The sequence below is a fragment of the Schistocerca cancellata genome, chromosome 3 (assembly GCF_023864275.1).
Source record: "Schistocerca cancellata isolate TAMUIC-IGC-003103 chromosome 3, iqSchCanc2.1, whole genome shotgun sequence".
Taxonomy (NCBI): Eukaryota; Metazoa; Arthropoda; class Insecta; order Orthoptera; family Acrididae; genus Schistocerca; species Schistocerca cancellata.
Genome location: NC_064628.1, coordinates 38831914 through 38857296, shown reverse-complemented (window position 1 = coordinate 38857296; position 25383 = coordinate 38831914). Strand labels below are relative to the sequence as shown.

The window sequence follows — 25383 nt, the reverse complement described above, 5'->3', positions numbered from 1 at the left end:
CTAATTTCTTAGTGGATGCTATTTTGGGTAGTCTGTTCTCCGGCATCCTTGCTACATGACCAGCCCAGTTCAGTCTTCTCTTCTTTAACATTTCCACAATGGTACTATGTTTGTACAGCTCCCGTAGTTCTTCATTTTTCCTTATCCTCCACTCCATGACATTTTCATCGAAGATTGGTCCAAATATTTTTCTTAGTATTTTTCTTTCAAATATCAACAGTTTTTCTTCATCTTTTTTTCCTGAATGTAATAGCTTCACATCCATATAATGCTACTGGTACAATAGTTAACTGATAAAAACGGATTTTGAATTCAGTACTAAGTGATCTCATCCTTAAAATTTTGATACAGCTGTAAAAAGTTCTATTAGCTGCTGCTAGACGGGCGTCTATTTCTATTTCTGCTCTATTGTCTCTGCTAAAAAGACTCCCTAAGTACTTGAAGTGGTCAACTGCCTTGAAAGTGAGACCTTTTACGGTCAGTGGTGTATTCTTTTGGAGTTTTTTACTTATGACTAGATATTCTGTCTTTTCTTCATTCACATGAAGTCCAGCTTTCTCAGCTATTTTGTAATAATTTTGCATCATCCTGATTAATTCAGCTTTTGAAGTGCTTATTAAGGCTACATCATCTGCATAAGCAAGTCTAGTAATGTTCTGTCCCTGCAGTTGGATCCCTTGTGGATTAGTTTTGGTGAATTCTCTATCAATCTTCTCTAAGATAATATTAAATAGAAGAGGTGAAATGGCATCCCCTTGTCTCAGTCCAGTGTACACCTTAAAATTTTCAGTCTCTCCTGCAGGTGTCTTAACTTTGCATATGGTTTCTTCCAAACACATTTTAACTAATTTGATTAATTTTAATGGTATTTCAAATTCTTTCATGGTGTTTAAGAGTGTCTGTCGGTGTATGCTATCATAGGCCTTCTTGAAGTACTACCCCTACCCATCTTAAATTGCCAAGCCTGCGATGTTTTGCTGTCGCTTTCGCTATCGCCATCTGTTTATTGTTGACACGTGTTACTGATCGGTGTTGGAGTCTCCTAGACTCGTGAACTACGTACCAATTTTCTTCATTACGGTACCGTATAGCTCAAAATGTGTTCACACGAATTTGTCAGTTTTAACTTTCACGAGTTTGATGAAATTGTTAGTCGGTCCGTGGAGGAAGGTGTCAGTGATATGGATCGAGAAATACACGAAAAACTGAAGATTTTACATTAGCCAGTGATTTCAGTTCTGCTATCGAACAAGAGTATCATTGAGAGGAAGAAATTCAGGAAAGTTGTGATGGGGATCTGTCTGTTTCTCCAATGAAATACTTAGTGTCTGTTTAAATCGAATGTGTTCTGAGTGGTAATAAGAAGAATGTAGTTCCCAGCAACCCATGCGAATTTGACAGTGTTTCTTTTTCTAGCTATCGGATGGAATCTTTATGCGCAAATTTAAACCCTGGAATTGAGTTCTGTATGGAAATTTATTTGCTACAGAGATTGTATAATTTTTCAGAATGTTAAATTCAGTACCCCTAACAGTCTATTTATGTGTACTATTTAAAATAACCACACAAAATTATGTGCTTTTGTGTGATAATTATTAAAATGCTGCAGGTTTGTTTAGTGCAATAAAATAAACTAGAAGCATTTAAACAACACTTAAAAATAATTGTGAAAATAAATGTTATATAGCATAAATTAAAAATTTCATATGATTTTTGGCTTCAACCTCGGTTTAAACACACGGGTCCCATAGATTCTATGTTGTGTTATACGATACAGAAAAGTCACCTCGAGGAGAGTTACGGGTTAGAGGTATTCCATTACTTTTGTCACCTCACGGTGAGGGCGTAGCGTCATCCGATTTTGCTTTATTCTTCTCTTGAGCGTCGCTGTTTATATGTTTCTTATCCGAATCACAATAATAGTAAAAGCGAGCTGTTTCCAGGTCAATGATTTAGCCCTTGTGTTTGAGGGCTATTGCTGTTCCGCTTTACGCTACACTGACAAATACATCCGCTTTGTTAATTGTTGTCCGTCTCCTCTCGTACAGGTAATACGTAACTTTCTACTGTTAACCTTTTTCGCATACGTCAAGCAAACGCAATTGCTGTCATCACAATGTGGCGGAGTGCGAGATGACGTCCGGCTACTGTAACATGGCGCCGGCAGGTGTCTCCGCCGTGGGAGCGGGCGCGAGCGCCTCGTGTTCGGCCCACTTCCCGACTAGCCGCCACACCAGCCCAAACACAGCGCCCCCTCCCCTCTCGCCCCTCCGCGCGGATGCAAATAGCGTTCAAGGCCTCGGCCCGGCCGCTACATAACGATTCGGTAACCTCTGCCGGTTCAGTTTGACGCCGCGCGCGGCGCCACCGGCCGGGTCCCCCACCATCAGCTGGCGCCGCCCCCACCACTCTGCTTCAGCTCCCCTCCCTTCTTAAGCCTTGCCGCCGTCGTTGCCGTGCCTCCGCTCCCCGCGAAAGATAGTTCAAGGACCTTAACAATGCATGTGACCTTTAGTTGAGGTTATTGACCTCCGCATAGCTGCCGCTACCATCTCAGGCTCCCACTACCGCCCCGCTGTTACAGATACCATGTTCTGAGGACGGGGCCGTGACCTTGGTTCCACTCGTACTGATTGCTTAAACAAGAGGCGTGGTAACTTCACACCCGCTCGAGTTTCGTAGTTTTCCAATCCTTGTTGTGGTGTTCGCCACCATACGCATGCTGCTGTGGTCAAAGGTCGTCGGCACGTCTCTTGTGCTGAATATGAAGTTGACGATTTGAACTGTTGTGGTATCGTTACGAAGCAAACTGGAGTAGTCAATGCTGACAGGATGATAAGACACAAAAATGAGAAAAAGATACGTGATAGGGTTGCTCATTGTCATAATTGTTATTTATTTAATTCATAAAATATAGTGGAGGCAGTGACGGAAGCATAGGATTATCACGATGTGAGAGGCGTTTGTTAAGGACACAAAAGTTTGCTGAAGATGTAGGAGAAATCACTAAAAGTGAAGAGTCTGTGAACAGGAACTGGGTCATATGCTCAACGAAATGGGCCAAATGATAGCTGATACCTAAAAGATGCACATAAGCAACAAGATGTCAATGGTGTGCGCCACAAGTAGACAACCTGAGCGATGGCAATTTTGCTATAAGCGAATAGGGACAACTTCGTCCTCAGTCAAGGCTCGTATCTTGCTGCCCTGTTTGTTAGCAAAAATCTGGCAATCTTTTGCTTTCCCTAAGTATATAAACGAAAATTACATTTTCTGAGAATCTGTCACCACTTCAATAAGGTGTGAAATCATTTCTACTACTACTACTACTACTACTACTATAATTATTATTGTTATTGCCTTTACATTACAAAGAGTAACTACAGAAATTGATTCTGGATTTGGAACAGTGGTAGGGATGACCAGAAAGGCTCTCTACTTGGACGTTGGCAGTCTACTGAAGAGCTGCTGTTACACTTTGACTGATTCATCCATATTTTTAATGTGAAATGCCCCAATCACGAATAATGATGTTTACTGTGTGCAGTTGGAAATAAAAATTCAGTTTCTGGAACAGCAAGATAATAACATTAGTATCAATGACACATCGATCCGTGCACTAAGCCACTAATTCATACTCCCATGATTGAACTCAGTAATTGAGAGCAACACAGTAGAGCAGTATTTTTGGGGAGCTTAGTCATACCCACTTTTGGAAACCCCCCCCGCCCCCCCCCCCCCCAATTAACATTTCCACTGGTTCATTAATGTCCTTCAAGGGACTGCTGCGTGGTTATTTAATCATACCAGAGTTCCGTCCATGTATGTGCACAGCGAGAGCTTGTCTTTGGGTGGGTGTTACGGTAACTAAAATGATGTACTCCATCACAGTGTTTTCTTATTATCTGTTCTGTTAGCTCTGATAACACAGCACAGCATTAGCCAATTCGCCGGTGTGTGCCAAATGAATTGGACAGAATTACATGAAAACCTGGTATAAGCACATCATATCTGTATCTTAGTTCCAGACTTGCAAAAGATGCCAGTTCCCAAACAGACAGCTTTTTACAAAGCCAAGTATTGTAGATACGATCAGTCGCTTACAGCATAACTATTACTTCGTCTTCCACACTGTAATTCATCTTTGTGGATTAGGATGCAGTTATTTTATTACAGTGCTGCTGAAAACACCAGCACTTCTTTATGCTGAGTCTACAAAATCGTGTTGTTGTAAGAAATTAAGCTTACTCACTTATGTGTTCAAATCCAACAGGTTTACCAATAATCCGTCAACTCGATGCCTCTCTGTTTCAGTGGCGTGGCGACGCTGAGCTGCACGGACTGCTCGGCTTCGTCATCCAGCAGCGGCACCAGTGATATAACTGAGCCTTGCTCGCCGTACAGCCCCGCCTCCTCCACACACTCGTCCTCTAACTCGGAGAGTGGTGACGACCAGCTCCAGCAGCAGAGGAGGCAGCAACAGCATCCGCAGAACCAACGCACCTGGTCTACAGCCTCGAAGATGGCTCCCAATGTGCCTTCGGAGGGTGAGCGGGAGCGAGACTCGGGTCCCTGGTCTTGGGCCGGGGGAAACGCCGAGGAGGAAGAACGTGGCCCGCCGCCGCCCCCGCCACCACTGTTGGCCGCCCCCGCACCGGCCACCAGCGTCGTACACCGGCGTTCCGCCACGTCCGTGGCTGCCTCCCGGTCGCCCTCGCCCTCGCACAAACGCCTGAAGGTGGAGCTCCATCACACTCCTCTCCTGCACGGCAAACGCTGCTGCAAAGCGGCAGCTGTAGCTGCTCGTCAGCAGGGCAAGATCACGGAGTACTTCAAGACCCAGGCCAAACCTGTAAATGGTGCCAAGAAGGAACTGGTGGCACTGGCCGCAAAAGCGGGTGCCGTAACGATGTCCCGGAGAGTGACCGACGCTCGTGAGGGACGCAAGGGTGTCCTAGAAGAGGCGTCAGGTCCCGTGGGGGCGGCGTGCCGGCGCGTGTCTTCCTCCGCACAGAAGTTGAACTCTCTACTGGGACCGCTACCACCCCCTCCTGCGGAATCCCCAGCGCGTCCCCCGACGGTGGATTGTAGTGGGTCCGCAGAGACCTCGCCACCTCTAGAGACGGAAGCCCCGTCTGTCGCAGATGGCAACAGTCTTCACCTAGTCGTCTCACCGTCTGGTCCCACGTCCTGCTCCAAACCGTCACTATCTTCACCTATCCTCTCTGTGCCCAGGACTATACGTTTCCCAGCAGCACAGTGCAGCAAGGCGCCCACTCAACTGGATTCGCAGGATGCCGTAGTTTGCCAGTGGTCGGACTGTGATGTTCAGTTTGAAACGAGCACTGCTCTGCTCGAACACTTGCAGGTAAATAAACTCGTGTGTAGCTGTTGATCTTTTGTTGTGTTTATCAGAGTCCGATTGTCTGTGAGTACCTCTACATTATTACCTCACTTGTCTGTCTCTTTTTAGCTATTCCTGAGGATTCAGACTGTTTGAACTAACAATGTCAAATTGGCAGTCTCTGCGTCTTGTAACTGGTATATTCTTATTTTTATCTGTTGGTGTTTAGTAAACTGAGACTGTCGTTCATCTCCATTCTGACGGTTACATTCTGCTATTGCTGTGTTTTATGTGATTCTGTAAATGGATTGCTACAAATGTCTTGCTCTGTACTGCTGTTAGAGGGAGAAGTGTATTCATAGTAATTTTTAACTGCCACAACCTACTTGGATGCAATATGCTATTTGTCTCGGATGTAACTTTTACTTCATAAAACTAAAAACAGTGTGAGGCAGCTCTTGTTCATTGTGCAGTTGCAACCCATGAATTAAGTTTCTGGCAGCTGGCATGTCCAGTAAAGTTCTTATAACTCTCCATAAACTGTAGAATAAATTGTAATGAGTGAGGTACAGTCACTGATAAGCTGCAGATACTGACAAAGTGCTCTGGAAATAGCAACAGTGAAATCAGCTGCTGGTACTTACAGCCAAATGCAACCAAAGACACAGAGTGAATGAAAGTTTGGTTAAATGTGTCAGTATATGGAGGGGTATTCTTATAGACTGTGAGAGTACAAGGGATACTTCCTGAGGAAGATTCAGTCTTACAACAAAGTAGAATCGACATGCGTGTAGAAAAACTATGGGAAAGTTGAGAAATAGACTTCTTCCAGTTGTCAGTGCAGTAAAATATCAGTTTCATAAGCTCAGCTGGTTTCACAACCTCTTTTTTTGATGTGTTAAAATGCTAAGTCTTTTCTCACCCAATTAGACTTGCATTTTTATGTGAATACTTTCAGTGAGGATAAGCTTATAATGCTGGATATTGATCTTTAGATGACTTGTTTAGTTGAACTGAAACTGACAGTATATGTGATGTCTGTCCTTTTGGACATGACATAAAGAACAGACACCATTTTGATCCTGCACCCACAATGAATCGAGACAAAAAGGAATTGGACATTAGCTGCCTGTGGGTGCTGATTTATATCAGTGAGGCTAGTTGAAAATTTGTGCTGACGGGGATTCGAACACGAGTCTCCTCCTTACTAAGCAGTTTCGCTGACCACTACGCCATCCAGGCACAGTGGTCACCACAACTGCACGCCTCCCGTCAGACGCAGATCCTCAACTTCCACCACACACCAATGACATAGAGCCCCTGCTCATTAGCCTCATTACTCAGAACATTTCACCGATTCCCGTAAGAGTTAGAGTTCGATGTGCCTCTGCCCTGTAGGGATCATTGGCTGTCATCACCTTATTGTGTCTGTTCTTATGGACATGGGCTGTCAGCTGTCACTAATATTGCTAAACCAATAAAAAAAAATATCAACCTAGTGGAGCAGAGATAGTCAATCATTTTTAAACTACTGCCCAATTTTGAAGCTCTGTTAGAAGTAAAATTTTATGACCGACTACTGGTTCCACAGTTCAGGTGATTTATAAGGTAAGAAAGTAACTTGATAAAATTCGTAAAGCAGAACTGCAGCAAATTAAACCATATGTTAATAATAATTACTTACCATATACTTTGTCAAAATTTTATGAAAACCTAAAGAAAATGTCTTTAAAACCTCAGGCACCCACCGTGCAGGCTGGCACGCCCACTAGTGAGTAGGAGGGATCGGGTTAACTACCACTGCTGCGAAGCAGTGGGAAAAGTTGGTGAAAAAGAACGAGAAGAAGAAATAGTGAATCATTCCGTCAAGCAATTGAATCTGGCATTTTGGGATTCCTGTGGTAACAAACAGATTGGCACATCAGTAATTCCAAGAAGTGACAGTTAGCCTTGATCATCCAGACTACATATTTCAACAAGGAAAACTTGTTTTGTGTTTGGAATGATTGGAAGAGACTTCCTATTCATCTAGGAGTGTATTCTGTCTGCTCCAGAGCAGAGATTGAGGCTCTGCATATTTGTCTGAGAGGTTAATTTGAGGACATCTGGGTCTTCCTCTACCTTGACAGACATGAGGATTAAGATAATTGTAATGCTGCTCTTCCTCTCTACTACATATGAATACTTCTTCACAATTGAACTTAAGTAAGAAAGTAGTGGCCAACTGTTAAGTCAGAGGTGCAGAGATTTCCGAAAGATTCACGTGGTGTAGCTAGGCAAACTGCTGCATGTCATCTTGTAAATTGAAACCGAAGAGCTGTTGATTTGAAACCTACATGTACCTTACAGTCTAGATGTAGCTCTCAAATAACTCCACTCTCCTCAAAAAAATCAGATGTAACATTTCTAAATTTATGGGCATCACGTTGGTTGACATGGCCCTTCCTAAATTAGCTGCCTTTGTCCTGCACAGTACTTCTAGCCCAGAGCATCTACTATGTGATTCGAGAACATGTATTGCACCGATGCATAAAATGTTATGGAAAAGTGGGATTTGGTATTACTGACCCTTGCTTTTCCAGTATTCTTATGATACATTATCACTCCCTCAAATGAGACGATTTTGAAATGTTGAGGTCCATGCTGTCTTTAATATTCTGGTCAATCTAACCACAGTTTTTGCTGTTCAGTGTAATCTCTTAAAGTATTTTCTTTCTCAAACGTACTCAAATCAACCAGGAACTCTCTAAGGGTGAAAAATATGTAATATGGAAAAATTAACAGTTTTTGTGTATACTTCAGCTTGCCAGCACTTGGACTGTACTCTGAAATTGCCATTTTCTTAAATGTTCTTTTGGTATACACCATTAATCTCTCTCTCTCTCTCTCTCTCTCTCTCTCTCTCTCTCTCTCACACACACATTTGTGTGTGTGTGTGTGTGTGTGTGTGTGTGTGTGTGTGTGTGTTGTCAGCATTTTAATGTACATTGTAAATGTGTGTTGCTTGTTATCAGGTCAGCCATGTCAACCCTCAAACACAGTCACAAATCAGTTGTGAAGGCGAGAACTATGTGTGTTTGTGGACAAGCTGTAAAGTTTATGGCCGCACGTCTTGCTCTCGTTCATGGCTGGAAAGGCATGTGCTTAGTCATGGCGGTAACAAGCCATTCCGCTGCATTGTCGATGGCTGTGGACAGCGATTTAGCTCACAGGTGTGTAGCGAAAGTACTATATATTATATAATATGTTTTACTGTTTTTTTTAAGAATTACTTATTTTAATCCAGTTTTAATTTATATAACAATAGATGACATTTGCAAGAGCTTCTGAAAACGAGTTGAGGGGGGGGGGGGGGGGGAAGAGAGATGATAAAACACTTGTAATGTTCAGAAATAAGCTGAAATAATGTTCAGAGAGGGGACATGCTAAATGTGCCAATATAAATGGAACCCTTTATAATAGAAGATACTAGATGCAACAACACAAGTCGCTGCCACGAAGGGAGAAACAGATTAAAATAAGGTAATTAATGGAATGTTTATCATTTGAATTCGGTTTATCTTGGACCACCGTGTATCAGAATTATAACAATGAAGAAGAAAAACGAGGAAAAAACATATTTTATGCCAGATTTGTTGGATACACTTGTTTCTCAGTCAGAGTGATTTTCTTGTAAGAAAATAGCTTTTTTATTTATTTAATTTTATTTATTGTTTATCAGTGGGGATATATGTTCTTCAGGTTGCTGAAATCAAATTTCATGTTTGTTGCCTTGTAGGAGGTTGGCTTCTCAACGAAAAATTCAAAAAACCTCAAAATATTTGTACTTTTTCAGTTTTTCCCATATATCTCAAAAGCTGTGTGTTTTTTGAAGATGATTTACACAAAAGTAAAATAGGTAAAATTTCCTTCAAAATGCACTAATCAGTTGTGATTTTCTGATGAGCAGTAACGTGATAGAACAAGCTCAAAAGCAATGTCTTTGACCCTTATGTGAAAACACACAAAATAAATAAATTCAGTTTTCTCAGAGGGCAAGGAGCAAAGTGACAAATTACTAAAACTGCCTTCTGGGCCTTCTCTCTCTCTCTCTCTCTCTCTCTCTCTCTCTCTCTCTCTCTCACACACACACACACACACACACACACACACACACACACACACACACACACACACACACACACAAAGTCTCTGTTTGACTTTTGGTGGCCAAGACAATGTTCCTTAGGCAGTAGAAAGTCAAGTCTACATGTAGGGTCTTGGGCAAGGCAGCAGTACCGCTAGGGTCTTGTCCAGGTTGTTTTCATCACCCGTATTAAAATTGTCACCCATGTTGGAGTACGAACCTTTACAGTGTGGTAACAGTTTCGTGCAGAAAAATTCTTGCACTTTCATTGTGAAGCTGACCACCTACACGGCAGGACACATGAAATTCTGATTCAGTACTCCAAAAAAGAGATAGAACTGCTGAGAAAGATTTCTACAATTCTTTTACAGAAATGACAGTTTTAAACACAAATTGATTGGACTAATTTACTACATCCTTCAGGTTTTGCACAGCACATGATAAAAATAATTCGTGCAGTTGGATGTATTTTCAAGCATACTTTACAGATCTTTTGGACAAAAATACTATTCATAAAATTCATGTGCTGTAAAGTAAGAAATAAGTTACAGCAGGTAACACAACTGTTTAGGTGACTGTATACCACCTTCTGGCAGTAAATTGCGAGGTGCATCCAAGCTAATACAGGCTTTACCACAGACAGAATTCCTTCCTTTGCACTGAAATTTACATGAGCAACCCCTCTTTCAATATTTCAACATTGGTACATCATCAGACTTCAGCCTAACTCTGTTCCATTTGGCCTGTGCAGTCACAGACGCCACATCGCCATGTGTCCAGCACATTGCTGGATGTGACCTATTATTCCTGCAGTGTATCAGTATACACAGTTATAATTTGACCAAAACAATTTAGGTTTCAAACATCACTGAAGAAGTTAAAAAACGAGCAATTTTACACAAAAGAAATTTCAGTGTAAAAACAAAACACACAATATAAGAAAAGAAATACAATGTTATTAGAAACATTGTAGTCTTGAGCTTTTTTTGTGGCAATATCTACTTCAACAGTCTTTCTGACCATCTGTGCTAAAATTGTTGCTTCTGGTTCCTTGCGATGCTTCCTTTGGATGCAACTGAGTGAGGTGGTTCAATGATCAAACACTGGTCTCATATTTTGGTGGGGAGGGGGGGGGGTGTTTTTGGTTCAAATCCCTGCCTAGACAGCCAGATATAGATTTCCTGTGATTTCCCTAAACTGCTTAAGGTGAATGCTGAGATGTCTTCTTTGAAAAGACATTGTGGCCTTCTCTCTCATGCCCGCATCTCGTGATCGTGTGGTAGCATTCTCGCTTCCCACACCCGGGTTCCCGGGTTCGATTCCCGGGGGGTCAGGGATTTTCTCTGCCTCGTGATGGCTGGGCGTTGTGTGCTGTCCTTCGGTTAGTTAGGTTTAAGTAGTTCGAAGTTCTAGGGGACTGATGACCATAGCTGTTAAGTCCCATAGTGCTCAGAGCCATTTTGAACCTCTCTCTCATACAGAAAGGAAATGGCCAATCTCTAGTGACCTTGTCAATAAGATGTTAATCCCCACTCTCTCTTCCTTTGGCATATTGAAACATTCAACTTTATTGTCTTTTGAAGCATCCCTACCAAATTTTGTCATGCAAGTATACATATGATCCCAGTTTAACTCTCCACTAGGTTGTTTGGCAAAGCATTAAAAAAAATTGCGTACAAGCTAAAAACTGTTGAAAACTTAGCTATTTTTAACAAAGTACCGCATGTAGTGTTGGCAGGCGAAGTCAGCAATGGAGAGTTCTGTGATTACCACAGATTTACATTCTGGCAGGAGCTGAATTTTATTAATATGAGGATTCATTTTTAATGCTTCGTAGACACACTGGTAAAGTGTGTGCAGTCAAATCAGATGTTAAAAATTACTGCAAATAGACCACACATTGTAAAATGCCAGAAACATGCAATGAGCTGTCTTTTAGGTACTAGTTACGGTCATACTTCATTCTGCAAGGATAGTCTGTTTTCTTCAGATCATTAGTTAAGAAATGTTAGAGTTTTGTTTGTATCCTATTCAAGAATCCTAATAAAATATTGAAAACACATTTATTCTGCCAATCAGTACTCAGCCAGGATAAAAAATAGACTGGATTATCAGCTATTACTTGTTGTAACTGTGACACCAGTTTCTTTTCAGGGAGATAAAAGATACAATTTCTGTAAGGTGTTCTTACCAGAAAAATATTTCCTAGTATTCACTTGGAAAGGAGATACTGTGTGTTTGAATTGGTTCACTGTATCATAAAATATTATTTTTGCTTCTTAGAACTTACCCCTTACAAACTACTGTTTTGGCCTATTTCTGCACTTCTTTTTGATGTGCATTTGGCTTTCCAACAACTTTCTTTAATGTTTCTTGTAAATTGTAACTGAGGGAACCACAAACACTATGCCTTACAGGAGATTCTGCACTCTGAATACTGCTGCTACTAAACTGCATACTGCCATATACACTCGTGCTCATAAATAAAGGATAATTGCAGAATGTGGTGCTGCACAATGTGGCGCTACACAAAACTGGTTCTAATAGCACAGGCACATAGGGAACACATGTGACGCAGATCTGTAAGTCCACTGTATTGGTGATAAGTTGAGAAAACTGTCCCGAAACAGATGTACTACAAAACGTCATTGTTTCCTACCCGTGTACTCTGACATCAATATAGGATATGATCACCATGCACACATACACAGGCCGCACAATGGGTTGGTATACTCTGGATGAGGTGGTAGAGCAGCTGCTGGGATATAGCCTCCCATTCTTGCACCAGTGCCTGTCAGAGCTCCTGAAGTGAAGTGTTGTAGGGGTTTGAAAACGTGCAGCGATACGTCGACCGAGAGCATCCCAGATGTGCTCAATGGTGTCTGGTTCCTGGTTCACGCCAGATGAAAACCTGACGAGAATCACTGTTCAGACTGGACTCGTCCGCGAACATAACCTGGGACCACTGTTCCAATGACCATGTACTGTGTTCTTGACACCAGGATTTACGGGGTCAGTGGAATGCACCTTGCTGGTCTCCGGGCGAATAAACCAGGTCTGTTCAGTCGTTTGTAGACTGTGTGTCTGAAGATAACTGTTCCAGTGGCTGCGGTAAGGTGTCGAGCAAGGCTACCTGCTGTACTCCGTGGCCATCTGTGGACACTGATGATGAGATACTGGTCTTCTTGTGGTGTTATACACTGTGGATGTACCGTACTGTAGTGCCTGGACATTTTTTCTGTCTGCTGGAATGGTTGTCATCAGCTTGAGATCACACTTTGTGGCACACGGAGGGCCTGTGCTACGACCTGCTGTGTTTGACCAGCCTTCGGTCGCCCTAGTATTCTACCCCTCATAACGTCATCAATGTGTGTTCTTTGAGGCATTTTCAACACAGTCACCATTAGCACGTCTGAAAACGTGTGCACACTTACTTGCTGCAACATACTCTTGACATGCACCAAAACGCCTCTGCATATGTGGACTGCTGCCAGTGCCACCGTGCGACGACCGCAGTTCAAATGCACCGCATGGCCATACCCCGAGGTGATTTAAACCCGCAAACCGCCCACCGGAGCGTTGTTTCACCATGAATCAGCATTATCCTTAATTTGTGAGCATGAGTGTAGTTTGAGACATGAGTGAATATTGGACCGGTGGTAGAGAACAAGTGCTATCAGAAAAGATGTAAAGCAGCAAATCGTCTTTTGAGGAAATGTAGCAGATTATAAATTTCATAAATACACTCCTGGAAATTGAAATAAGAACACCGTGAATTCATTGTCCCAGGAAGGGGAAACTTTATTGACATATTCCTGGGGTCAGATACATCACATGATCACACTGACAGAACCACAGGCACATAGACACAGGCAACAGAGCATGCACAATGTCGGCACTAGTACAGTGCATATCCACCTTTCGCAGCACTGCAGGCTGCTATTCTCCCATGGAGACGATCGTAGAGATGCTGGATGTAGTCCTGTGGAACGGCTTGCCATGCCATTTCCACCTGGCGCCTCAGTTGGACCAGCGTTCGTGCTGGACGTGCAGACCGCGTGAGACGACGCTTCATCCAGTCCCAAACATGCTCAATGGGGGAAAGATCCGGAGATCTTGCTGGCCAGGGTAGTTGACTTACACCTTCTAGAGCACGTTGGGTGGCACGGGATACATGCGGACGTGCATTGTCCTGTTGGAACAGCAAGTTCCCTTGCCGGTCTAGGAATGGTAGAACGATGGGTTCGATGACGGTTCGGATGTACCGTGCACTATTCAGTGTCCCCTCGACGATCACCAGTGGTGTACGGCCAGTGTAGGAGATCACTCCCCACACCATGATGCCGGGTGTTGGCCCTGTGTGCCTCGGTCGTATGCAGTCCTGATTGTGGCGCTCACCTGCACGGCGCCAAACATGCATACGACCATCATTGGCACCAAGGCAGAAGCGACTCTCATCGCTGAAGACGACACGTCTCCATTCGTCCCTCCATTCACGCCTGTCGAGACACCACTGGAGGCGGGCTGCACGATGTTGGGGCGTGAGCGGAAGACGGCCTAACGGTGTGCGGGACCGTAGCCCAGCTTCATGGAGACGGTTGCGAATGGTCCTCGCCGATACCCCAGGAGCAACAGTGTCCCTAATTTGCTGGGAAGTGGCGGTGCGGTCCCCTACGCCACTGCGTAGGATCCTACGGTCTTGGCGTGCATCCGTGCGTCGCTGCGGTCCGGTCCCAGGTCGACGGGCACATGCTCCTTCCGCCGACCACTGGCGACAACATCGATGTACTGTGGAGACCTCACGCCCCACGTGTTGAGCAATTCGGCGGTACGTCCACCCGGCCTCCCGCATGCCCACTATACGCCCTCGCTCAAAGTCCGTCAACTGCACATACGGTTCACGTCCACGCTGTCGCGGCATGCTACCAGTGTTAAAGACTGCGATGGAGCTCCGTATGCCACGGCAAACTGGCTGACACTGACGGCGGCGGTGCACAAATGCTGCGCAGCTAGCGCCATTCGACGGCCAACACCGCGGTTCCTGGTGTGTCCGCTGTGCCGTGCGTGTGATCATTGCTTGTACAGCCCTCTCGCAGTGTCCGGAGCAAGTATGGTGGGTCTGACACACCGGTGTCAATGTGTTCTTTTTTCAATTTCCAGGAGTGTATGTTAAAAATAGTGTAAATAAGTACAGTGGTAGTTGTAAAAATTGAAATTAGTGCAGTACAAATTACATTCAGTTTATTCCTTTATATGCAATATTCTGAATACTGTATTAAATTTCAGATTTTGTTATTTTACTTTGCAAGTATTATGAAATATCTTCTCCTCCTCGCCTTCTCACATAGTGGATTGAATATAGTGTTTTTCTTTTGTGCATCTGTCCATGTCACTAACTGTTGGTTGAAGTACATTCACTAAAATATTGTTATCATTAATTGAAGACGCCATTCTACAGGTAAAATAAAATAAATATAAAAGCAAAAGTCTGTTGGAAGGAAGTAGGAGCTGTCTCAGGCGCTAGTCATTTTACTCTTTAGTGTCACAGAATGATTAAAAATGACCCAATCACAGATATTAGAAAGAAATTACAGGAAAAATTGAGAGAAATTAATAAGACAGATAACTTTGGATTAGATAGAGCAATTCTAGTGAAAGGTGCTTTAATCCCAGAGACCATGCTGTAGTCAATACTTAACACTCAACTGCCACCAGTACCGTGAAATTCTCCAGTCTGTTATTCCAAAGTAAATCTCGTGCACAAAATGAATACTCGAAGTGAGGCAAAAAATTAAAAAAATCGGAATATTATCAAAAACATTATTATTATTATTATTATTATTATTATTATTATTATTATCATTTAAGAAACTAACAAAAATAGCTCGGGCGTAAATGGTGACGTTTTCAATTCATTGCTCACCAAATTAAATTATTAGTTTCTCTCAGTGGGAGGAAATGTTGCACTTACTAATGACCTTGAAATACAGTTGCATTAATTTTATTTGTGCCGACACAGCAGGAACTACCAATAGACTTAAGTTTTGAAAATACAGGGTGTCCCACTCAAACCTCCTAGATTTCGAATACCCAGGAAAAAAAAAATCCACAGTAGATACAATAATGCAAATTGCACCACATTGTAGAGCATCTCAAAGAATTAATTTGTCTTCAATACACCTCTGCATGAGAACCATTTGTAGCACGAAGAATATTGAGTGTATGTACAATTTCTTCCCAAGTTCTTCGTAACATTTCCTCTGTTACTGTTGCAGTCGCATTAGTGATACGATGCTGCATTGGAGGCATATTGTCCACTTTGGTCGCCTACACACGGTCCTTCATGAATCCCCACATGAAGAAATCAAGTGGCCAGACAATGGGTCCGATCCAACGATTGGGGAATTTCCTCTCCAGGAACTTGCGAACAGTCGTTGACCAATGTTGCGGAGCTCCATCTTGTTGAAAAATGTTGTTGGGTTGCAAGTCTTGTATCTGAGGGTACACAAACTGCTCCAACATGTCCAGATACACTGACCCATTCACTGTCTGTTCCGCAAAGAACAACGGTCGAACAATCCTGTCATGCATTAGCCCGCACCAGACAGTTTAGGGCTATCATGAACATGTTCAATGACAACGTGCGGATTTTGCGAACCCCAAATTCAAATATTATGCCTATTAACCCTTCCTGGTAGATGAAAGGTTGCCTCCTCTGATAACAAACATCTTCCTAAGAAGCTGGCATCCATATCAATACACTGCAGCATATCTGCAGCAAATCGTTGTTGGCATGGTTCGTCGTTCAACATCAGATGTTGCAGAATATGCACTTCGTAAGCACACATACAAAGACTCTGGTGAACTACACTACGCAATGTTGTTTGAGATACATCAGGTTGCCTAGATGCTTGATGAATTGACTTACGTGGGCTTTTGAGGAACGTTTCTCTGATGTCCTCCACTGTCTCTTCTGAAACTCCGTAACGTGCACTGCCAGAATGTTTCAGAACACTTCCTGTTGCCAGAAACTTCCTATACCATTCCTTAATTGTTTTCACGTCAGGTGTATCACATTCATACACATGACAATAATTTATTTGCGCAGTTATCGGCAATTTTGTCTCTGCAAACCGCACTACTGCTTGTCGCGCTGCTGTGTAGTCGTCATTTTCACTTCATGCGACTGTGCTGCTCTCTCGCGACGATACTTGGCACTTCTGACGTGGGAATATAAATTCTTTGAGGTGCTCCACAATGTGGTGCATTTTTCATTGTCGTGTCTACTGTGGTTTTGTCTCCTGGGTCCTTGAAATCGGGAAGGTTTGAGTGTGACATCCTGTATAATGCCTTACGTAATTACAAAATTCATCAGGACATTAAAATTCTATAACTGACGAAGCAACAGCTTTTTCCAGAGAAGCAGCTTTCTTTTTAAATTATACAATAAATAACCTTTTACTAATGTATACCATACTCATTCCAGATCAGTCAAGTTTGTCAGCATTGATGGACTGGGTATGTGGAAGGTGAGAGGGTGGGAAGGTGGAGGGGGGGGGGAGATGGGCGAATTCATTGCACTTGAACTTCATCAAAATGAAGTAAAACAATACGAGACAGTAATTTAAAAATGTGATGCATTGCAGACGACACTGGAGCGGCACGTCAATAGCCACTTCAACCAGACGGAATCGAGTGGCAGTGGCAGTAGTGCGCGACGTACTCCGGAAAATGTGAGCAATAAACTCTTCCGGCGCAATGGGAAGAAGTTACGCTATCGACGACAACCTTGGTCAGGTAAGGCCTCTGATCCTTCCATGGTGTCATGCATTTTTCAGGAAGGCAATTGCGTGATGCGGTTGTCAGCTGCTGCAACCTGCACTTGTGAGAGTACTAAGCTAAAGCATTTTATTGTTAATGTATCACATTGTTAGTAATAAAAGTATCAAAAATTCTATATTGTTCATATATTACATAAGTGTGGATCGATGGCACAGTAATACATTCCCGGACTACAGATCCTGAGGTCTCGGGCTCAGTCCCTAGTCAGTCCTAAAATTGTTATCTGTTATTCATCATTTCTTTCACTTCTGGCAAAGCTTGAGTCAGAGTTATGCTGTGGTGGAATCCATGTTAATCTGTAGATCCCCTTATAGCTGGCTGGGTAAGTCAGTTCGGAGGTCAGAGGAAGGCAACAGCATACAACCTCAAATAGCACCACACCTAATAAGGCACTGTGGATTTCAATACAGTATTTGGACTGAAGACTGCTTTACTTTTATGTAATAAATACAGGAACTATAGTTTTTGATAAAATATGATATGATAACTTAGCTGACACAATCAGATGTAACTGTTAGTAATGTAGGACAACCTGGTCTGCAGAATCAGGTGCCAACAGTAGTAGAATATGGAGGGATGTGGTTAGGCACTGTGAAGATAACATACTCATTATCTAGAGAAGTCAATATCTATCAGCCAACATAGTGGTCTGTAAAAAAATTGTCACACAATGTAATTTTCTGTTACAGTTTCTTTCTTCCATCTGCTAGAAATTCAATTTCTTTCTTTTTTCCTTTGAAATAGCGTTCTGTTGGGTCTGCATTTGGGGTAATAGTTACGGTTTCTCTGGCATTCAGTTTTCAAACTTCTCAAAGTTATTTATATGCATGGTCCAGTTTCAAATCTGTACTGCGAGGAAGGCTCTACAGTTACAGCATTACAAGTTCATTGTAAGCAACTGTGAAGTTATACAGAGCTGAGAGTTTGGCCATTTTCATTTAATTTGCATAGTTCGTCATACAGAATCCAACATGATCTTATGATCTTACATCCTTAAAAAACAACCCTCTCTAATGAATATCACTAAATATTATTATTACTTCTTTCCTTTCTCAGACATTATGTCTGGTTAAAAATGGAAAGTGACGCGGAACTTGATCAAGCGTGACTTCCTTTTAACTGTACGGTATGTTACATTGCATTTAGGGACTTTAGGGTAATTGAACATGTATCAATAATTACAGATTTCTGTAGTTGTGTATATATACGTTTGGATGTAGCTGTATTGCGTTGATGTACTGGTGGATATTGTGTGGTATGACTCCTGTAGTTGATAGGGCACTGATCCCTATGAAATAATAATAATAATAATAATAATAATAATAATAATAATAATAATAATAATAATGCACTAAATAGACACATTAGGCAGAGATCAGAACCAACCAACACACAGAAGAAACCCACAAAACCAGCATGGCAACACAGGCTACACATCAGAATAGAAAAACTGAGAAAAGACATAGGACAGCTAACACAATTTATAAGAAATGAAATATCAGACAAAAAACGAAAAAGGTTAGGTAAAATCTCACAAGAAGCGATAGAGCAATCAAATGAAAAGAAGCAGAAATTACAAGCATTGGCCAAACGACTTGGAAGATACAAAAAAAGTGAAAATACAAGGAAACAAAACCAAACATTCAACACAAACCAAAAGAAATTTTACCAGACAATAGATAACACAAACATTAAAATAGACAATCCACCAAACATAACAGACATGGAACACCTCTGGAGCAACATATGGACATGCACGGTGGATACAAGCGGAAACAGACACATACAAGATGATACCACAAATGACTGAAGTGATAATTTTGCAACATGAAGTCACCCGAACAGTTAATTCTATGCACAATTGGAAAGCCCCTGGAAAAGATAAAATAGCAAATTTCTGGCTAAAGAAGTTCACCTCAACACATTCACATCTAACTAAATTATTTAACAATTACATTGCAGACCCATACACAGTCCCTGATACACTTACACAAGGAATAACTTATCTGAAACCGAAAGATCAAGCAGACACAGCAGACCCAGCAAAATATCACCCCCATAACATGCCTACCAACAATATACAAAATATTAACTTCAGTCATTACACAGAAATTAATGACACATACAACACACAACAAAATTATAAATGAAGAACAAAAAGGCTGCTGCAAAGGAGCACAAAGATGTAAAGAGCAACTGATAATAGATGCAGAGGTGACATATCAAGCTAAAACTATACAAAGGTCGCTACACTAGAAGTATACAAAATAGATCCTAAATTGATACAGTTCCTAAACATAGTAATGAAAAATTGGAAAAACCACACTTAATATCCAAAAAAATTCAAGTAATATCACATCACAGCCAATACAGATTAAGCGTGGAATATACCTAGGAGACTCATTACGTCCTTTCTGGTTCTGCCACGCTCTGAACCCACTATCCAACATGCTAAATAATACAAATTATGGATACAATATTACTGGAACATACCAACACAAAATCACACATTTGCTATACATGGATGAACTAAAACTACTGGCAGCAACAAATCAACAATTCAACCAATTACTAAAGATAACGGAAGTATTCAGCAATGATATAAATATGGCTTTTGGAACAGACAATGTAAGAAAAATAGCATAGTCAAGGGAAAACACACTAAACAAGATTACATATTGGATAACCACAGCGACTGCATAGAAGCGATGGAAAAAACAGATGCCTACAAATATCTAGGATGCAGACAAAAAATAGGAATAGATAATACGAATATTAAAGAAGAACTAAAAGAAAAATATAGACAAAGACTAACAAAAATACTGAAAACAGAATTGACAGCAAGAAACAAGACAAAAGCTATAAATACTTACGCTATACCAATATTGACCTACTCATTTGAAGTAGTGAAATGGAGTAACACTGATGTAGAGACACTCGATACACTTGCACGATCACAATGCCACAAATGTAGAATACATCACGTACATTCACCAACAGAAAGATTCACATTATTGTTGTTGTTATTATTATTATTATTATTATTTCTATTTTTTCTCAGACCTTAGGTCTGGTTAAAAATGGCAAAATATAGAATACATCACATACATTCAGTAACAGAAAGATTCACATTATTATTACTATTATTATTATTATTATTATTATTATTATTATTATTATTTCATTTGGATCAGTGCCCTGGTGCAAGTCTTTATATCGGATGCCACCATGTCGACTTCTTCATCCCTGATCTACCCCATTTACCCAACCGGGGAAAGGGGACCTACAGTTTAATTTAGGATCTGAACCATGTGTTTTTTCTGGATACTCCTCACATCATTGAGAGGCGAAAGCTAGGTGAAAGTAAAGACTGAAAAATCTGTGGTCCGACTGAAATTAGATTATGCAGCCTCTCGGTTTCCAGGCACTTACTTTAACCACTAGTTCACATGAAATTCATTGTAGCTATGTGCTTCCTGTCTGTTGTGAAAAGTATGAATCTGACAATGGGAGGTCGCGAGGGGTGTTGTGTCAACTTTTAAAACTACCTACACAATGGAGTAGGTTAGGGTCCCGGGCATCACACCCTGCAGCAGCCCACCCTAGTGGGCCTTTGTTTGTAATTCATCAAAAAGAATTTTACGTGATGCACTATAGCCTTTTTGAGAGAGGTTTTATAGCATAATGGTTGAGACTTAATGTTGACATGCTGAAAGTGGCAACATTCCGTATGAGGCAAAGTGTTTTTTTGTTGTTGTTTCACATTGTTAAGTTCAATACCCGTTTGATGCTTTTAAATTTTTATTTTTAAATATTTATTGAAATTACTTTTATTGTTATTTTTATTCAATTAATTGGTTCAAATGCATATTTATTTCTTATTGTTTGCTTTGTCATATTAATAATTGTATTAACTTTTTATTAATTGTATTAAGTTTTTTATTCAATCACATTTTTCCTTGTTTTTTTTTTTTTAAATTTGGAATCTTTATTTGTGTGATTTTTAACTATTTTTATTTATCTATATTGTAATCTTTAATTATTAAAACACCAATCAATCAACTGAAAAACAAAAAATTAAATAATATGCCAATATTTAAATTGTTGTGCAGTGATCATAAAATTTTTTGCATTTGAGATGCACTTTTATTGGGTCGTAATCATTAAACAAACAGTCAAATATAAATTATTCTCACACGATGGACAAAATTCAAATGCTGCCCTCCTGTAATCATATTCTTTCTTCAACAAGCTCAAAGGAAAGTACACTTCATTAACATTAAGAGATACTGTCTTTCCATTAATCCATATCGAGCATACTGTGTCATATTACTAAATGCTCTTATACACAGAATCCAGTGAACAAATGAATGGATTTTGGATATTATGCAGACAATGCAGACAGTATATCGTGGCAGTCGGCCATGACTGTAAACAAACGAGAACTTAGACTGGCAGAGGGCAGAGGAGTGATGTAGTGGAGTAAGCTGTGCCTCCCTCTCTGTGTTCTGTGCTTCCACGAAAGAAAAACTGACATAAGTCACAGGAATTGCTGTTTTCTATTGTTGCCGTGAGAGTCTCATTCGAATCCCTTTATGCATCAGGGTTAGTCTCAAACTATAGTACACAAAGCAGTTTGAAGTGGCTGCAGCGCAATTTTTTGCTGCATTTGACAGTGGTTGTTCAGGTCTAACATCTACTGGTATCTTATACACCCACAGTTCAAAATACCCCACCACCTAAAACTGCCACAATATAGTGTCCACACAGTAGATCTTCATCGTTAGCAATTTTGCTTTTATCTTAAATTAATTTGGATGCACTCTTAAAGTTTTTTTTAATTGTATTTTTCAACTGATAATTAAAATAAACCTCACATAGCTGACACGGAGGAGTACATTTTAGTGGAATAACTTTCACAGTGCTCATACCTTTTCCAGCCTATTTACAAATACCTTGTTATATAATGTGTTGCTGCTCTCACTACTCCATGATAAGGTTATAAATAAAAAGAAATTACATTTGAACTAATTTATTGCATAAAAATAAAGTTAAGTCATTTTAATAAAGACTTAAAAATAAAAATTTAATAGCATTTGATGCAGTACAGACCAATGACCTTCAACACGTCAACTGCTCTCAAATGTTGTTATTTTTAAGGCTCTAGTGCATCATGCAGAATTAATTTTCATTGATAACTCACAAATGACGGCCTGCTATAATGGATGGCTCCAAGGTGGAATACCTGGGACCCCATACTTCACTACTGTGCAGATGGTTTCAAAAGTCGATCCATCTAGGGACTTCCCTTGTGTGTGCAAGAGTTTGTAGTTCATGTCTTACCTTACTATTTCTTGAATTGTCATCCTTAACTGTCTCAATTCTGTAGGAGGGAATCTGTGGTCTTTGTTAATTTTATTTTATCTGGTGTGATATTTCTGAGAGTGATTTTGTTCTTACGATTGACGTGTCAGTAATATCCCCTATTTCAAGCACAGCATTAAGCGCCATGTGTAAAATTTTCTGAGAGTTTTGGTAAACTGCATAACATAGCAAGAGTTTTGATGCTTCCAGAATTGTGGGCAGTAGTGCCAGTCATACATTGAAATAAATAATTATTCTTCTCTTAAAGAATTGATTTTTACACCTCTGAATTGCTGTTTATGTGACGGAAGGTAAGAAGGTGCTGGGCGTTGAGGCAATTTCCTGTTTAATGTGTGTACCTAAACCAATCAGTACAGTGTGTAGCATAATATTTATCAGATTTTTGTTTTATTTTTGTAAAATCTCCTTACGGTGACTAGCAGTGTGTTTCCTTCATGTGTGTAACAACTTGTGTTTTGTCAAGTATGTCTGGGCTCTTAAATTTGTTATGAACTATTGATTGTTACTATCAAGTGTGCTTGAGATTCATCAGTGTATGTGCTTATGTCCGACAGTGTTCTCTACCATTGACTGCATCAACGGTCTTCAGATGCTTGCCAGCATTGAGAAGTGCATTTCAATAGAAGTGACAATAAGCTGTGACTGTCACTTGCATTTTTCTCTCTTGTCTTTGAGGTACATACTGAATGCCTCTTGGTGACAATTTGTAGAGTTCAACATAAAGCTGTTAGGTGGAAGATGCAATTTGCTTAGCCAACAAAAGAAATTTCTGAACACATTAACTAATAATCACAATAACATCATTACTCATAAGTTGAAATAGTACTGGTTATAATTATATTGAAAATATAATACACATTTTTAAGCCTAAATTATGAAAAAAACTACCCTTACGGTAAAAAATGGAAGTTCAGTGGATGACAACAACAACAGTGAATGAAATCACGTTTGTTTTCAAAGGATCCTGTTGAGAAGCAGAACTTTCAGAGATGTGAAAAGTGCAATGATAAATAGCAGAAGAGAAGCAAATATTAGAAACTCAATTTGTACAGTGCATACACAATAAAATATTGCTCTACTGCTTAATACCGTGGTTAATGGGTCCAGGCTGACAGGTTTTTTTAGGTTAAAGCAAAAGTCCAGACAGATGACAATTAAGATAAATAGATTAAAAGAAACTTCACATAGAGTAGATAGGGGTAAAGCTAAGGGCAGTATCAACATACTTAATCAAAATATCAGGGGAATAAAAAATAAAGTAGATGAGCTATTAGTGTGTTTAGATGATGTCAAAAATAAGAATGAGATTGATATACTTCGCCTGTCTGAACACCGTGTAACTGTGGGCATGGATAGTGTCAGTATTAGTGGGTATAATTTAGCATATTCACTTTTAGATCTAGGATGGATAAAGGGTATAAATGCAAAACTGCAGAAGTAAGCAAATTTTGTGTTGATCAGCACTTTGACGTTTGTGCATGTGAACTGCAGCTACATAATGTAGTACTGATATTAGCAACAGTGTACAGGTCCCCATTAGGAGACTGGGAGCTGTTCATAAAAAAATTTGAATCCTTATTATGCTGTCGATCAGACAAAAAGAAGAAGTTATTAATCTGTGGTGATTTCAATGTAAACTTTCTAAGTAATTCCAAGAGGAAAAGTGAACTAGGAGTGTTATTAACAACTTATAACTTAGAATCAGTGATCAATTTCCGTACACGTATAGCTCAGGACAATAGCACGCTAATAGATACCGTGTTTGTACAGAAAGAGGATGTAAAACAAACACGTGCTTTCCCTGTGGTAAATGGACTGGTAGACCATTATGCACAACTGATGGACTTACAAAACCTAACAGGGTGTACAGTTCAGAAACCATTATGTAAAAGTGTGAGGTTCCTCAACCCGGTATCTATACAGCACTTTCAGAGAAAGCTTAAGGTATGTTAATTGCGAAGATGTATATAATGAGCCAAATGCTAATGATATATCCCTCTTTGAACATTGTTTCCCAAAGAAAATTACTAACTGTATCAACATACACTTTTCAAAGAAACCTTGGATTACAACAGGTATTAAAGTGTCTTCAGAAAGAAAAAGGAAACTGTGAGACAGCAAGAACTAGTAAAGATCCAGAAGTAGTTTTACACTATAAAAATTATTGTAATGTACTGAGAAAAGTTGCAAGGAAATAAAGAAATATGTATGTTAGAGAAGAAATTAACAACTCTGGCAATAAAATAAAATCAACATGGAATGTTGTTAGAAGGGAGACAGGAAAAGTAACCACTGGGGGTAGGTTGTATTACTGTTACAGAGAAAGAGACCATCCTTATCAACAGTACACAAGTAGCTAATGTATTTAACAACCATTTCCAGGAGAAAAAATTGGTGAGAACAGTTCAAAAGAAAAAGCTAGGCAGTACATGGAAGAGTCTGCTTTGAAAAAAATTAGATGAAGTTTCACCTAACAACCTCTTGTGAAATTATTAAAATTATTAAATATTTGAAAAATAAATGTTCTATAGGAGTAGATGACATCTCTAATAAGATATTAAAACAATGTGGAACAATTACAGCTGATGTTCTGAGACACATGTGTAATGCATCACTGACTCAAGGTATTTTCCCAGACGGGTTGAAATATGCCATTGTTAGGCCTCTCTATAAAAAGGGTGACACC

At 40.4% G+C, this 25383-nt stretch overlaps 1 protein-coding gene across 1 annotated transcript in view; it reads left to right on the top strand.

Moving 5' to 3' along the window:
• LOC126176069 (zinc finger protein AEBP2) overlaps positions 1–25383 on the top strand; it is a 217928-nt gene that overhangs the window by 170010 nt on the left and 22535 nt on the right. Inside the window, exons 4-6 of the mRNA XM_049923203.1 lie at positions 4315–5368; positions 8359–8556; positions 17117–17267. Of these exons, the coding sequence (XP_049779160.1) occupies positions 4315–5368; positions 8359–8556; positions 17117–17267 (1403 nt within the window). The remainder of the gene's footprint in view (positions 1–4314; positions 5369–8358; positions 8557–17116; positions 17268–25383) is intronic.